The sequence below is a fragment of the Aphelocoma coerulescens genome (assembly GCF_041296385.1).
Source record: "Aphelocoma coerulescens isolate FSJ_1873_10779 chromosome Z unlocalized genomic scaffold, UR_Acoe_1.0 ChrZ, whole genome shotgun sequence".
Classification (NCBI taxonomy): domain Eukaryota; kingdom Metazoa; phylum Chordata; class Aves; order Passeriformes; family Corvidae; genus Aphelocoma; species Aphelocoma coerulescens.
In genome coordinates, this window is record NW_027184085.1 from 45,605,580 (window position 1) to 45,620,058 (window position 14,479).

General features: G+C 47.2%; 1 protein-coding gene across 3 annotated transcripts in view; it reads left to right on the forward strand.

Annotated features, from left to right (window-relative positions):
- Positions 1–2,823: 2,823 nt before the first annotated feature.
- The window catches only part of TRABD2A (TraB domain containing 2A), a 78,934-nt gene continuing 67,278 nt past the window's right edge, over positions 2,824–14,479 (forward strand). For 2 of the 3 annotated variants that reach the window (XM_069001172.1, XM_069001173.1), the window contains exons 1-2: positions 2,834–3,168; positions 11,121–11,681. In XM_069001172.1, coding sequence (XP_068857273.1) covers positions 3,052–3,168; positions 11,121–11,681 — 678 coding nt within the window. In that variant the 5' untranslated portion in view covers positions 2,834–3,051. Of the gene's footprint in view, positions 3,169–11,120; positions 11,682–14,479 lie in introns of all 3 variants that reach the window. The other variant, XM_069001175.1, reaches the window with a different exon arrangement.

Below are 14,479 nucleotides of genomic sequence, written 5' to 3' on the forward strand. Positions count from 1 at the left end.
GAAAAGCATTTAAGTGTGTGCTTGTTTACCCTTTCTGTACAATGCTCCTAAGCACATGCTTAGATGTAAGGCCATTTTGAAGTCCTATTGAAATAATTTTGCGAAGGACAGCAATAAACAAATCCTGGCCATTCTACAGAAAGAAATTTATTAAACAAAAAAGTTGGGTTTATCTCTTAGGTTTCTGCTAATAGAGTTAGGGTGTGGCTTTCTACTAAAATGTCACAGTGCAAGTAAAAATTACTTTGCAAGTCTCTTTAAGGCACTGCCTTTGTCTTTTCTCATTCCCTATTTTTCATTAGCGATTCACCACAAAGAATGCATATCCCACCAATTCAAAAATAAGTCCAAGCAGCATGTTAATCTGCATTGCCTGTAGGCCTCCAAGCTGTGTTTCAAAAAGCACTGTTATGTATTTTGCTACTTTAAAACAAAAAACAAACCAAATGGTCCCACAGAAGGTACCTAATCAGTTCTGGCACATCTTTCTGCCATGAAAAAATTATTCTTATTCTCTATAGGTTGATCAGGGTATTGTATGAATGCTATCTGGCTTTCATGCCCAGACATACATATGATCAAATGTGGGTCTGGCTTACTGCATTCCAGGGCAAAGGAAATGTTGTTGCTATGTTTTACACTGGGCTGCTAAGAGTGATGTTCGGAAAAGCTGCCTAACTTCCTGTGACTGGTGGGAAAAGTCACTATTTGAAGCCCCAGTGTTGAATCAGGGTTCCATTTTGCGGGGGGGAGAAAGATGAAGAAAAGTGGTACCATCTGCACTTCTTGCTCTGATTGTTATAGAAGTACCTGAATCGCTAGTACTGCAGTACTGCTAGTACTGCTAGTACTGAAATGCTAGTACTATTTTTCCCTGGTGTAAAAAAAGGAGAATAATAATTAAAATAGTTAGGGACAACAACTACTATTCATTGCATAAATGCCATATCCTTGGTCATATAATACTCTTTGCTCTAAATTGTTGGCATGACCTGACAAAAGAAGATGCACTTCATATATTACCCCAGTATAATTCTCCTCATCAAAATCCACAATATTCAGAAATACAGTAATGTACATAAAAGAAGGCAAAACAATTAAGGGTTCTGGCTCTGCCTACTATCCTCTGGAGGCAGATAATTTGCAACAAAAAACCAGACAAAAGTAAAGTAATCTTTTCTTTCTTTGAGCTGATGGGAAGTCTGCCATTTGCCCTGAACCAGAATTTAACCTTGGGGACAGATATCTGGATCTCTGGGGTAGAAGAAGATGTGTTTAGAAGTAAGAATGTGGCAAAGCTAAAAAGACAGTGGCTGAGTCTGCAAAGAGCCAGAAACACTGCGTTGTGTTGCTTTGCACGTTGTATTTTCACGTACACAGCTTTGGAAGGAATGGTCCACATTAATAAAGAAATTATAGTGATCTTTTAAGACCATCTTTGTTCATTCTCTGCACTAAGCCCAAGGGTAGGTCAGGACTACCAGCAATTAAAAAAAAAAAAAAAAAACAACCAAATCAGAAGAAACCTCATTCATGCCCACAGGACAGTGAGCATAATGGTCGCTACTAAGGTAAAAATAGTAAAAATACTATTACTGAATAGCATATATGGTTAATATATTTATATAATATATAGTGCTAATATAATCGTATATATTACTAATATATACTAAATTAATAGGTAACATGGATTATTATATATAATAATACTGAGAAAAGATGGAAAAATTCTTCATGGAGAATGAACTGCATAAAAGCAACACCTTATTCTTCTACTTAAACAAACAGATACTGCTTTGTACAGTAGCATGCCTTTTCCCTTTCATTTGACCTCTATTGTCTTTCTACTTAAGGCTTCAATAGATTTTGGCTTTTTTTGTTGGGAAGTACTTAATTAAAACAAGCAGGGATAATGCAGGAGGGAGTGTTCCATACAATAGCACCATACACCTTAGTGGGCCACAGATTGTTAGCATTCTAACTTTAAAGGTTTACTCAGCGTAAGCCTTGAAAGTGCTAACAGTTTTGCTGTATGTCGATTAATGACACATGCCATAAAAAAATTATCAGGAGGAGCCTACTGAGTATTTTGAGAGCTATGAAAGCTCATTCTTTTAATCTGCTCTGGATTAAAACCTGGTGTATTTCTGGCTTTTCTCAGTACTTTTAAGACTGTGCTTAACAGCAAGGTGTACTTTTGTGAGGATTTAAATATTAGCTTCCTTGGCACGAACGGCTGAATTTCACTATTAGAGACAATGATACACAAGGATCACACTTAAATCATGGTACTAGTAACACCACGGTCACAGGGTCGGTCCCTGTATAGGCCATTCACTGAAGAGCTGGACTCAATGGTCCTTGTGGACCTTCCAACTCTGAATATTCGGTGATGCTGTGAACACTGCTTGTGCAAAGCACAGTGGACACACAACTTTGGAATGGCCATCCATGAAACAAGGAGTCAAAATAGTTCAAGCCGACGTACAATAACAAGGCTTGTGAAGAATCATGATCTTCCATTTTATATTCACTTAAAGAGAGCAGCAGGAAGGGCAGAGACAGGCGGGCAGGCCCAGGGCCGGCAGAGCCGGGTGCTTCACTCCTTGCGGGTTCGCCGAAAGCTGCGGGATGGGGGGCGCGGCCGCCCCAGCCCCTCGGGGCCAGGCGAGTTCCCTGCGTGGCACTGCCCGGCCGGCGGCTGCGGGACCCCCCCGCTGCCGCCCCATCGCCCGCCCCCGGTGCGACGGGCCCCGCGCCCTCCCCTTCCTCCCCCCGCCCCGCATGCGACCTTTTAAGAGGAGGGGGCAGCGACTGCAGGGCTTGGCAGGGGGACCGGGCCGCTCCTGCGAGGGTTCTGGGATTGAGTCGGACGGCCAAAAAAAAAAAAAAACAACCAGGGAGAGGAAAGGAAAAAAAAAAACACGAGGCAAAAGAAGTCAAATAATAAAGAAAAAGAAGTAAAACGGGAGGTGCGGAAGCAGGGAAAGGTGTGGGGGCCAAAGAGAAACCGCAGGGGGCCGCGCTCCGCAGGCTGCGCGCAGCGCGGGGATGGTGCGCCCCGGAGGGCTCTGCCTCCTGCTGCTGCTGCTGCTGCTGCAGGGCTCCCTCCTCCTGCTGGCCACAGCCCGGCACGGCCGCGCCGCCGCCTGTCCGCTCCGCAGAAAGGTAAGTGCCGCCCGGGGTGCCCTCCTGCCCGGGGTGCCCTCCTGCCCGGGGTGCGCCCCTGCCCGGGGTGCCCTCCTGCCCGGGGTGCCCTCCTGCCCGGGGTGCGCCCCTGCCCGGGGTGCGCCCCTGCCCGGGGTGCCCTCCTGCCCGGGGTGCCCTCCTGCCCGGGGTGCCCTCCTGCCCGGGGTGCGCTGCCGTCCGCCCCGCCCTGCCGGCAGCGCGGGGGCGCGGGTCTGGTCCCCTCGGGGTGCGGTGACGGGAGGGGGCGGTGTGCGGGGCTCATCCGCGGCTCAGTCCCTGTCAGGCGGGCGCGGTGCGCGGAGCTCGGGCGGCAGGCGCTCGGGAGCAGCACGCTGGCTACCCGGGACTGTGCGCAGGGTGCTGGGACCGTGCACCCATCCCTGGGTGCTGACGGAAGAGCGTGCCGGCAGAGGAAGACCCCGGGGTGAGTCCCAGCAGGATCTTTTGCCTGCGCTGAGTAGGAGCTGTGCCTGTCGCCAGAAAGCAGACTGGCCGGGACTGAGTTGTAGCCACCATCCCACGCAAGGGTACCGCCTAGTCCCACTGCAGAACGCCGAGCATGCTGGAACAGGTTCAGAGCAGCAAATGGCCATTTGGAGTGAAAACGCGGTTACGCATTATTTAGGTTTTGCTCGTCTCCTAAACTTAGCAGCTTGACTGCAGTAGCCAGGAGCAGCATGCGCTGACTTAGCTCCGGTGGGTGGTTAGCACAGCAGAGGATCCCGGCTGCAAGAAAGGGGTGATGTTACGGCCAGTGTGAAGCATGTGTAGAGGGTGTCTGTCATTTCTGTGAAAAATCAGAAAAAGTCGTTGAAGCTTTTGAGATAAAAGTACCAAAAATCATGTAGGAAAAGCCTTCTTGAACTGACTTTGTATTAACAGGCCATCTGTGCTGTCTCTTGGCATCTGCTTGGACCTGACATGCTTCTGGGATATGTGTACCACCACTTCAGCTTCCCTCCCAGGCAGGGTTAACTCCACCAGCACAGCCCTTAAGGAAGCTGGAAGCCCTTAGAAGTAAGTGCGGACCTGCTGCACTGGGGAGGTGCCAAAGCCACAGCAGGCTCACTTCAGGGTAGGTGTGAGAAAGTTTTGCAACTGAAGAAGGTCTGCTCTGTGACTTCACTCCTCTCTCTCACCTGCTCATGCACCTACACGTAGCCCTTGGTCTTGGGGCCTTCCTGCCTCTAGGAGCATGCTGGTTCCCCCGGATATCTTCTAGGATCTAGGGCATTATTGAATCAGCCATATGCCAAGCTACATGTGCTTCACTGGAGGTGTCTTCCTGAGTTTGTGTTAAACAGAGCTTAGCCCTACCTTGAGGGATGGTGTTTTTACAATTTGCTTGGAACCAGTTTGTCAACTGGATTTGTAGGTGGCCAGCTGTGACACTGCCATAAAGCCACGTCAAGCCTTTGGAGTGAGTGCGCCTTCTCCCTGAGGGCATGAGGTGCAAAAGCCTGTGGGCTGGTATGAAACTACTGCAAGGAGCTAGTGAGAGCAAGGACAAAGAGGACAGCTCCTGAGAGCCTGAGCATAAGTCATACTTGGGGAAACGGGTAACTTCACAGGTTGGGTGGGACATGCAGGAATTTTTTCTCAGGAACAATTGAGTGGACTTCTGCCAGTAACTAGCAAGACTGGAGGTGAAATGTGTTAATGATAGATCATTATCTGCTGATTACTCTGTCATTAAAATGTGAGACCACCTGTAGCTCTGGAATTGGCAGGCCGTTTCCTAGGGTCATTAGGACAGTGGTAGTAACCACAATGTCTAGAAATGGCATCGTCTGCCTTATTTACAAAGCTGTTGAGTTTATCCTTATGAATATTTACATCAACTCCTTAGGAAAAATACACCATCTTGTTTCTGCATCACCACGGATGGCTTTTTAATTCACTTTAGTTCTTTCTAGGATTCCTTTTCTTACCTCTTTTAGATCTAACTTCCTTCTTTTTGTCAGGTTGCCTAGGTCTCTGCCATGAAAGAAATATGTGTGCTGTTGCCTGAAAGAGAGAAATTGCTATTTTAAGGAATGGACCTACAATACTTCAGAGGGCTTTCTCATTGTCACTCCAAATTATACTTAAAGATACAACCAACAATGTGCCTCATCATTCTAGAAAAAAAGAAAGACATAGAAAACAGTTAATTTAAAATGAAGTATGCTGGAATCTTTTTGGCTTGTGTTCCATATACTAAATAATGTAGTCTGGTACTGCTTTCTTTTTGCTTAACATTGGAGTGTACTGGAAAAATCAAAGCCAGAATTCAGGGATTAATTGTGGAATGCTTGTAGTTGTAGTTGGTTAGTATTTTATTATGTGTTGTTCCTGATAGAGGGCCAATTAATTTATATGGCTAATTTTCCCCATATATGCCCTTCAGCAGAGCAAGTCATCTGTCTGTTCTTAACCTGTGGCTTTTTGGTTAAAAACTTTATTTTTCATTTCTGGCACGTTGGATGCGGTTTTTTAGTAGCTGTAGCCAGTGCAGTGTTTATCCCCAAGCAAGTTCTGCTTTAAGTCTTAAGCTGAGTTTGAGTGTGACAGTAATGCCGTTGGGTGAAAGCTCAAGAGAAATACTGTTAAAAATGTGGCTGGCATTTTTGTATGCATTACCATCGTTGCATGGGCACATAACGTGGTGAGTAAAATCTTTGCCTCGATTAGGTATAAAGAAACATGGCAAGATATGATGCCAGGATAGATAAGAGAGAGGGAGAAAGCCATATAGGGAAGGTTATAGAGCTGCCTGCCTGGGTGAAATACTGCATGCCACATGCTTTGGCTTCTGTAGCAAGCAAAAAAAATAAGGCACAAGAATACTGTGGGTTGAGAAACAGTGCAGTTCTGGGCTGAGATTTGGAAGGTGTAGCTGTGAGGCCAAGTGGTGAATGTTAGAGCTCTTGAAGGACAGTGAAGCCACAGAGGGCACCTACCTGCACAGTGAGTTAGAAACTTTGTGCTTTGAAAGGTATAGTCTGCATAGATGAAACAGAAGATGGAAGGAAACAGAACTCATGTAGAAGGAAGCAGAGCAAGTGTAGATTGTCCATGTCTGGAGTTCCCATCCAGTTCCTCAGTCTCTGGACCACAGTTTTCTTTTCCCTCTGGGCCTTCATTCCCCATGTTATCACAACTGTCCATATTTACATTTTTGTGTTGTTTTTTATACTCCCATGCTCTTCTACATGTTTGGAGTACTGTCTCTAGATGAATTCTTTGTTCCTCCTGGTGTTTTTCTGAATTGTTTTTTGGATGTTTGCCAATTTTACTCTTGTTAGTACATCATTCAGCCCAATTTGAGATAGTTTCTCTGAAAAAAACAAAATATGATGCTTTCTCTGATCTACTTTGGCATTTCTTTTCCAGAAGAATCATTGCTGCCTTGCTTGAAGTGGTGCATGATATCTGACAAATGCAGTAGTATTTGTGTGTTTGAAGACTACAGGTTGCATCCTCTAATGTTTCTAAAAATAGGGCTGGAAAAGCAAGATGTTGGGGCTCATTAAAACAAACAAAATCTGAGGCTTGGGATTTTTTAATCAAAAAGAAGGAACCTCAGCTCCCAACGAAATACTCTCAATGTGCACCATGCTTTTCCAGAATTTTTGCAATGGCTGACACTGTTGTCCTGTCATGTTGTCTGTCCTTATGTGTCCCCACTGCACCTCAGTGGACAGTGGAGTTTGTCCCCTCTGCAGCCTTCGCTGAGAAGGAGGCTTTCCAAATCCCGTGTTAGGGAGTGGATCCCACAAGTTCCAGTGTGTTCTCCGTGACAGTGTCAGCTTTTTCACCTGGGGAGGTAAGGCAGAGGAGAAGGCACCATGCCATAGTGCTGAGCATTCAGAAATACCTTGATCTGATGATTCCTCGGACTTTGGTGTGGCAGCAAGTTGGGAGGCCTGTGTTCTCTTCTGAGACTGCTGCTCTTTCTCCTTGCTCAGGGCTTTTTCCTGTGATGGTGCATTGAGTACCACCTGTAAATTGTAAAGTGGAGACACAAATATGCATCTATGCATCTTGATCTGTTCATGAACCTTTTTGTTGTTATGCTGCTGGAACTGAAATTCCTCAAGCTGTACAGCCCAGCTGCCATAAGCCTCCAGGACAGCACTTTGACTGTAACTTGTTTGTTTTAAACCACCTTTTTTTTTGTTGCAACAGCTGTGTTAAAGGATCCTACTGCAAAGGAAAATGGAGTGGTAGCACTTTTATCTACTGCATGCTCTCAGGGAAGTGATGTGCCACAGTGAGGGTGTATGGTGTGATGCTGAACAAGCCTCGGCACTACTCCTGAGCTGTTTCATGGCCACCTAGAGCACTGTTTAACAGCTTCCCTTTTATGGTATTGGGGTGAAATGATGTCTTTGCTTTTCCCTCTCTGAAGCTGTACTGAGACAGACGAGAGCTACAGGAGGTGGGCAGGGAGGTGACAGTGCCCAGAGGTGCAGCAGGGGAAGACAGACCTGCTCAGGCAGACCCCAGGCTTTGCCCTTTCCCCTCTCCCACAGAGCGGTAACAGGCTGCTTGCAGGGGTCTGGCATGGAGGCAGAGCAGTGCTGGACTCCAGGCTCCACTTCTGAAGGAAAAGGAGATGCCAAAGGAGTGTGAGGCACTAGCATGTCTGGAGCAGCTGTAGTGCCACCTTTTTAGAGGCAGAGTGAGCTTTGCAAGCATCCCTTGTGCCATCACTTGGTGATGGTAACAAGTGCTGGTACCTGGAAACTGGTTCTGCAGGGTCCAGGGAGTTTCCAGTCAGTGGTGGGAAACTCAGCTTTCTCTGTCCTCTGATGCTGGCTCCAAGCTTTCTGTGAAAAAAGGTCTGAATGGTGCTTGGGGTGATTTCCCGAGATCCTGACTACTCCTTTTGACATGCAAGTGCCAGCAAGAGTGCTCAGCGGCTCTGCTTTGGAACATCTATATTGAGGTCTGTGTGAAAATTTTTGCTATGTCTCAGCCTGCTTTCTTCTGTCTGTGGTCTTTAAAGGAAGTCTTTATGTACTCTGTGCCTGATGGCCTGCTTTATTTCCAGTGGTAGCTGGCAGCATTACTCTGCTTTCAGAATCTGATTATGAAAGTTGCGGGGATGAGCAGAGAAAAAAGAAAAAAAAAGAGTATAATGCCAAAAGCCTTTCTAGCTGTGCTGTGTGTAGTAGTCCAGAGCAGCGCTGATGATCACATTAAAGCCTGGTACCAGTCATCTGGGCTTGAGCCTTCTTGCTGGGTTTACTGAGGAGCTGAATTGAAATTTTAAGCTGGCTGGTGACCACTTGTTCTGTACAATTCCTTGCAGTCATAGCTGGTTTTGTGCACTCCCACATACATGATCAGACTTGCATGAAGAGAAGGAGTATTGACCTCCTAACCTCATGCCTGTCCTAGGTGCCTCCTGTCTTTATACTTGCAGTAGATGCAAAGCAGCACTTCTGGTCCTTCCTCCTTGCTGCCTGACCACTACTTCCAGTTCATTTCTCACCACAGTGGCATGTCCTTTCATTTTCCCCTTCTGACTGATGTCAGGGAAGAACCCTGTCTCATTTTCCCTCTTGTTTTTACTTTGCATATTCATTCTTCAGTATTCTTCACAGGTCTATGTTAGAATTTTATTCACCTCTTACCCTGTATCTTTTGTACCTCCTGGTGCTCTTCATGTTCTCTCTTCTTCCCATGGTCTTCAGGAGAATTTTTATGTTCTGTAATTCAGGCATTCCAGGACTGTCCTATAGGATATGGAGTTGTAGAAAGGTGTTGGCCAGGGTCTGAAGTATCCCTCAGACTCTTGATATGCTGCAGAACAGTTTGAAGAGCCCTTTGGAATATAGCTGGTTTGTGCAATGCTCTTGGGCACGTGGTGCGATTCTTGGAGCTCTCCCGTGCAGCTCCAGGAGTTGGACTTCGGTGATCCCCGTGTGGTACTTTCGGCTCAGGATATTCTATATTGTGTAGTCCATGCAGGTAAAGTGGACTGAGGTGCTGCCTGATCTGTGGCCTGGTTTTGATGTACAGAGCTGCTGGAGAAGGTTGTCTGGGATGAGCCATTGCAGAGCACTCTTTAACCTTTATGACCCTGAGTCTTTAGTGTCAGAAATTTATGGGCAATGTGCTTCCAGTAAATTCCTCCAAGCAGCCTGTTCTGCATTTGGCAGTCAGGCAGGCTTCTTAGATCAGCACACATGCACAGTGAGCCTCAGTGCTGAGGTTACAGTTATCTGCTGGCTCAAGACTGACCAGATGTTTGAGTGCATCTGGAAGCTTGTTCTCTTAGTTAGACATGTAAAGGCTACGTCTTCCTGTCTGCAGACAGACACCGTTTGTGTCCATTGCTCCAGTAAGTACTGCTGCAGCAGTGGGTGCTGTGGGTGATGAAGGCTGTGCCTGCTGCTGGTGTAAAGTGAGTTGGAAGGATTCAAGCAGGATCTGTATTGTCCCATCTGCTCTTCTGTCCTGTGGGAGCACCACAACCCTGTGATATCCCAGGTGATGCTGTGAGGTACATTTTCCAGCAGAACAAATTTAAATCTGATTCTGTCTTTCTGATGGCTGTGGGTTTTGAGAGATTTTAAAAGCTAATTTAAAGAAAGCAGCTTTTTTTCTTCCTCTGTGTTTACAAGTGTATACCATGAAACCACAGGACAAGTTTGGCCTGCAGAATTTTTTCCCTTATTTTCCAAGGTATTGCATGCTCTTGTCTGCTACTCAAGAAAGAGTACTGGGCTGTGAGGGGTCTTGACTGTGTGTCTCTCTGCCATGTGCAAAACTTTATTTCTACCTGCTCCAGCAAGTCTGTCTGCCACTCATTTTCTTGGTGTCTAGCTGTCAGCCAAGCACCACACTCATTAAACCCCCATTCCATGGGATGTGAGAGAGCACTGGAAAGGTAAAAGTGGGAAAAGTCTTGGGTTCAGATAATGACAGTTTAATAGCTAAAGCAAAAGTCACGCATACAAGCAAAGCAAAACAAGGAATTCAATCACCACTTCCCATGGACAGGCAGATGTTCAGCCATCTCCAGGAAAACAGAGCTCCATCATGCATAGCAGTGACTTGAGAAGACAAATCCCATCATTCTGAATGTCCCCTGTTCTCTCCCCTTGCCCTCCCTGGCTTTTTGTGCTGAGCATGATGCCATATGGTATGGAATATTGCTTTGGTCAGTTAGGGTCAGCTGTCCTGGCTGTATCCCCTCCCAATATCTTGGGCACCCTCAGCATCCTTGCTGGCAGTCATACGATATGAGAAAAGGCCTTGGCTCTGTGCAAGCACTGCTCAGCAATAACAAAAACATTTCTATATTACCAGCACTGTTATCAGTATGAATCCAAAATGCTGCCCTATACCAGCCACTGTGAAGAAAATGAACTCCACCCCAACCAAAACCAGCATACTCAAAGAGGAAACTTCACCCATGATGCTGTGCCACCTTCTAACTGTCACAGCAGTTTCTTTGATTTGCACTGCTGTGCTGAATTGAGAGGTGAAAGTGATAGAAATCGTGCTGTCCTGCTTTGCTTCAGCAAAGTGATGCCAATTTTTGACTTGAGAAAAAGCAGAAGTTGGGTAGGTGTTATGCCTGGATCATGGTGTGCTAGGGCTGTGCTCTGCTGATGCTTTTGGTAAATACCCAGGTGATGTATCAGGTGGTATTACTGTTGAGAAGACACGGTGTTACCTTTCAGGAGGAGAAAGCCAAAGCCAATCTTCTTATGTTTTTATTAACAAAAATTGAATTTTTACCTCAAGACCTGAGAAAAACAATGGTCAAAGAGGACTTTGTGTGAGCAAAGCCACTTTAGGAAAAGTCCATGCTGGCAAGCTGCTGAGCCAGGTGACCTGCTGGCTTGGCACCATGTTTTCCTTAAGCCCTCTGCTGCAGTGGCCTGGTGTAAAAGTGTTTACTTACTCAGCTGTGTCTCCCTCTCTCCCAGCAAAATGAGCTGAACTCCTTCCTGTGGACAATCAAGAGAGATCCCCCATCTTATTTCTTTGGCACCATCCATGTCCCATACACACGTGTTTGGGATTTCATCCCAGAGAACTCCAAGAAAGCCTTCCAGCAGAGCCACATCGTGTACTTTGAGCTGGACCTCACTGATCCCTACACCATCTCAGCTCTCACCAGCTGCCAACTCCTGCCACAGGGGAAGAACCTCCAAGATGTGCTGCCCCGTGACATCTACCACCGTCTGAAGCGGCACCTGGAGTATGTCAAGCTCATGATGCCATCCTGGATGACCCCAGACCAGCGGGGCAAAGGGCTGTATGCAGACTACCTCTTCAACGCCATTGCTGGCAACTGGGAGCGGAAGAGGCCGGTCTGGGTGATGCTGATGGTGAATTCTCTGACAGAGGTAGACATCAAGTCGCGAGGTGTGCCCGTCCTGGATCTGTTCCTGGCCCAGGAAGCGGAGCGGCTGAGGAAGCAAACGGGTGCTGTGGAGAAAGTAGAAGAGCAGTGCCACCCACTGAATGGGCTGAACTTCTCCCAGGTGAGGCGGAGTGCTGTGCAGGGCGCCAGGCTGGCTGCTCAGGTGGATATCGCAGCAGCAACAGCAGGGGCTGGGGCGCGGGGTAAGTTCTTTGTACCCAGAGACTTGTGTCTGCTCCCTGCAGCCCGTGCCTTTGCCTACATCCTCAGGAGAATTTGCTAGCACAGGAGATCAGGCCAGAGATGAATTCATTTGGGCATGGCCTGGGGAGACCGCTGTTCTCTTCCTTGGGCAGCTGTGGGCATGTTCCACCCTCAGAGACACCAGACCTTTGGACATGTGCTCTCTCTCCCTGACTGGGCCCCCCCGCAGGAGCCCAGGACAGGCTGGCACTCAATGTCCAAACTTGGTTTTGTAATAGCAAGTTAAAAAGAAAGAAGTGATTACTTGGGGCAAGCAGGGGTGCTGTGAGTAGTTCTGAGAAGTAAGTGCTGATTGGAAAAGTATCACAGTGGACATCTTAATGTCCTCAGAAATAGGGGCCCATCCTCCATGCTGGGAAAAGTATTTTTGTTTGTTTTTTGGGGATCTTTTTTCCCTTCCTTTGTTACCAGGTGAGGGTCAGCACAGCAGTGTTCTGCAGGGAGCTTCACAGACTAGTACAGGCCCTTATGCAAGTGCCTCTGTGTTTGCAGACCTGCTGGAGTTCAGCACTGTTGTTCATGCCACCGAATGACCTCTTTTATGTTGTCCGTGTGTTGGATGAGGTGCTCCTCTCTGAACGAAGTACACCAGGCAGCAGTGTCTGTTGTTGTCTCTGCCCAGTGGGATCACAAGCATAACGTTGCTCTCTGATATGGGGTACCTTCACTGCAGGGAGATGCTAGTTTGGGAAGAGGCATTTGTTTAGGAATAGGTGAGACCTACATTTTGCAGCGTGCCCCGTAACAGAAGGTGGGAGGACCTTTAGTCATAGGGCTGGGGAGTTTTGACTGATGCCTGACCCTTTCCCCTGCATCCTGAAGCCTGTCCTGTCACTGGTGCAGAGTTTGGAAGGGAAAGAGCAGAAGGGGAGTGTAGCACAGCAAGGGCAGGGACAGCAGCTCAGGACAAATGTCTGAAGTGCTGCTACCCCAGACAGCATTGGTGGGGGGAATAGCACATCAGCCCAGGCTGCAGTCCTGCAGTTGAGCAGTCCTTAAATGCAGGCAGGGCTTCTGCACTTTTCTCTTCCACTGTTTGGAGCTGGGCAACCTCATTTACATCTCCAGTCTTTTGCTTAACACTGTGCTTTGAATCTCTTCTCTGCTGCTGTTAGCTCACAACTGACCTGGGAATAGGCTGGGAAGTCCCTTCTTTTCCACCTTTTACCTGGTTGAGGACTTATAAACATTACTGCCCACATTTTAATTTTGCTGATATTGCCCCTATAGGTTATCATTATAGAAGTGGAGGGGGGGAGGCATGAGAATTCTTCTCCGCTGCCTTGTAAGAAAGTGGTAGGGAGACTGAGAAATGTTGATTGCAAATCATGTCCCTGCTAAGCTCCTGCAACTGTTGACTCTTAGGCCTTCACAGCTTTCTTTGAAGAGCACTGTTTGCTCTGCTGTTTTGCAGATTAGATAAATACCAAATGATCCAAGAAGCTGCATGGGCAAGGGACACAGAGGTGCAATGTTCAGAATTGCCCAGCCTTCTGAGAAGGCCAGAGAAACAAGAACTGCAGGAGAAACTTGCCTCTGGTTAGGAAAATCACAGCCCGTGGTTGCCCATGGTGAGTGGAGATGTGCATGTGCATCATGTAGGCTGCAGCTCCTCCCATGCCTGCCACGCTTAGAGGGGAAGGAGAGCACTGTCCCTTGAGGGAGCAGGTCTGGAGCAGCTACTGCACTGCAAATTCACACCTCCACTTCTGCCCACTGCTAGATTTCCAATACAGGCAGCTCAAGGAAAAGGAAAACCAGAGGCAGATGATTTTTATTCTTCTAAGCCAATTTCATGGCTGTTTCAGAAACTGACTTGTGAACTCGTGTTTGATGATTCTGTAAGTCTTTAATTTCTGAGCTTTCTTGTCAGTTTGTTCAGGCAGTAGAGTTAATTGCATGTTTAATATAAACCAAACAAAGGGTTTGAAATAGACTCTTCGAAAATTATTTTCTTTGGTGTGCTGCTGTGCAGAAACCCCCTATGCTGGGCCACTTCTGTGACTGCTTTTCAAACAAGCGAACACACAGGCATAACTTCTAAACTTCTGTTGGGGAAACAGAACAAAAAGCATGAGGAATGGTCTAATACTGTACAAGAAATAACATAGAATCACAGAATGGCCTGAGTTGGAAGGGACCTCAAAGATCACCTAGTTCCATCCCCTCTGCTGTAGGCAGGGACAGCTTTCACTTGACCAGGTTGTCAGAGTCCCATCCAACCTGACCTCGAACTCTTCCAGGGATGGGGCATCCATGGTTTCACCTGTGCCAGTGCCTTACCACTGTCACAGTAAAGAATGTCTTCCTAATATCTAATCTAAACCTACTCACTTTCACATTGGAGCCATTCTCCTTTGTCCTGTCACTACATGCCCTTGTAAAAAGTCTTTCTTGTAGGCTTCCTTCCCATACTGGAAGGTGTATTACAGGTCACCCTGAAGTCTTCTCTTTTCCAGGCTGAACAATCCCAATTCTCTCAGCCTTTTCTTACAGGAGAGGTGCTGCTTTCTTCTAATCCATCTTGGTGGCCTCTTCTGTACCCACTCCAGCAGGTCCCTGTCCTTCCTGTGCTGGGACCCCAGATCTGGATGCAGTGTTCCAGGTGGGGTCTCACCAGAGCAGAGCAGAGGGGCAGAATCCCCTCCCTCCCCT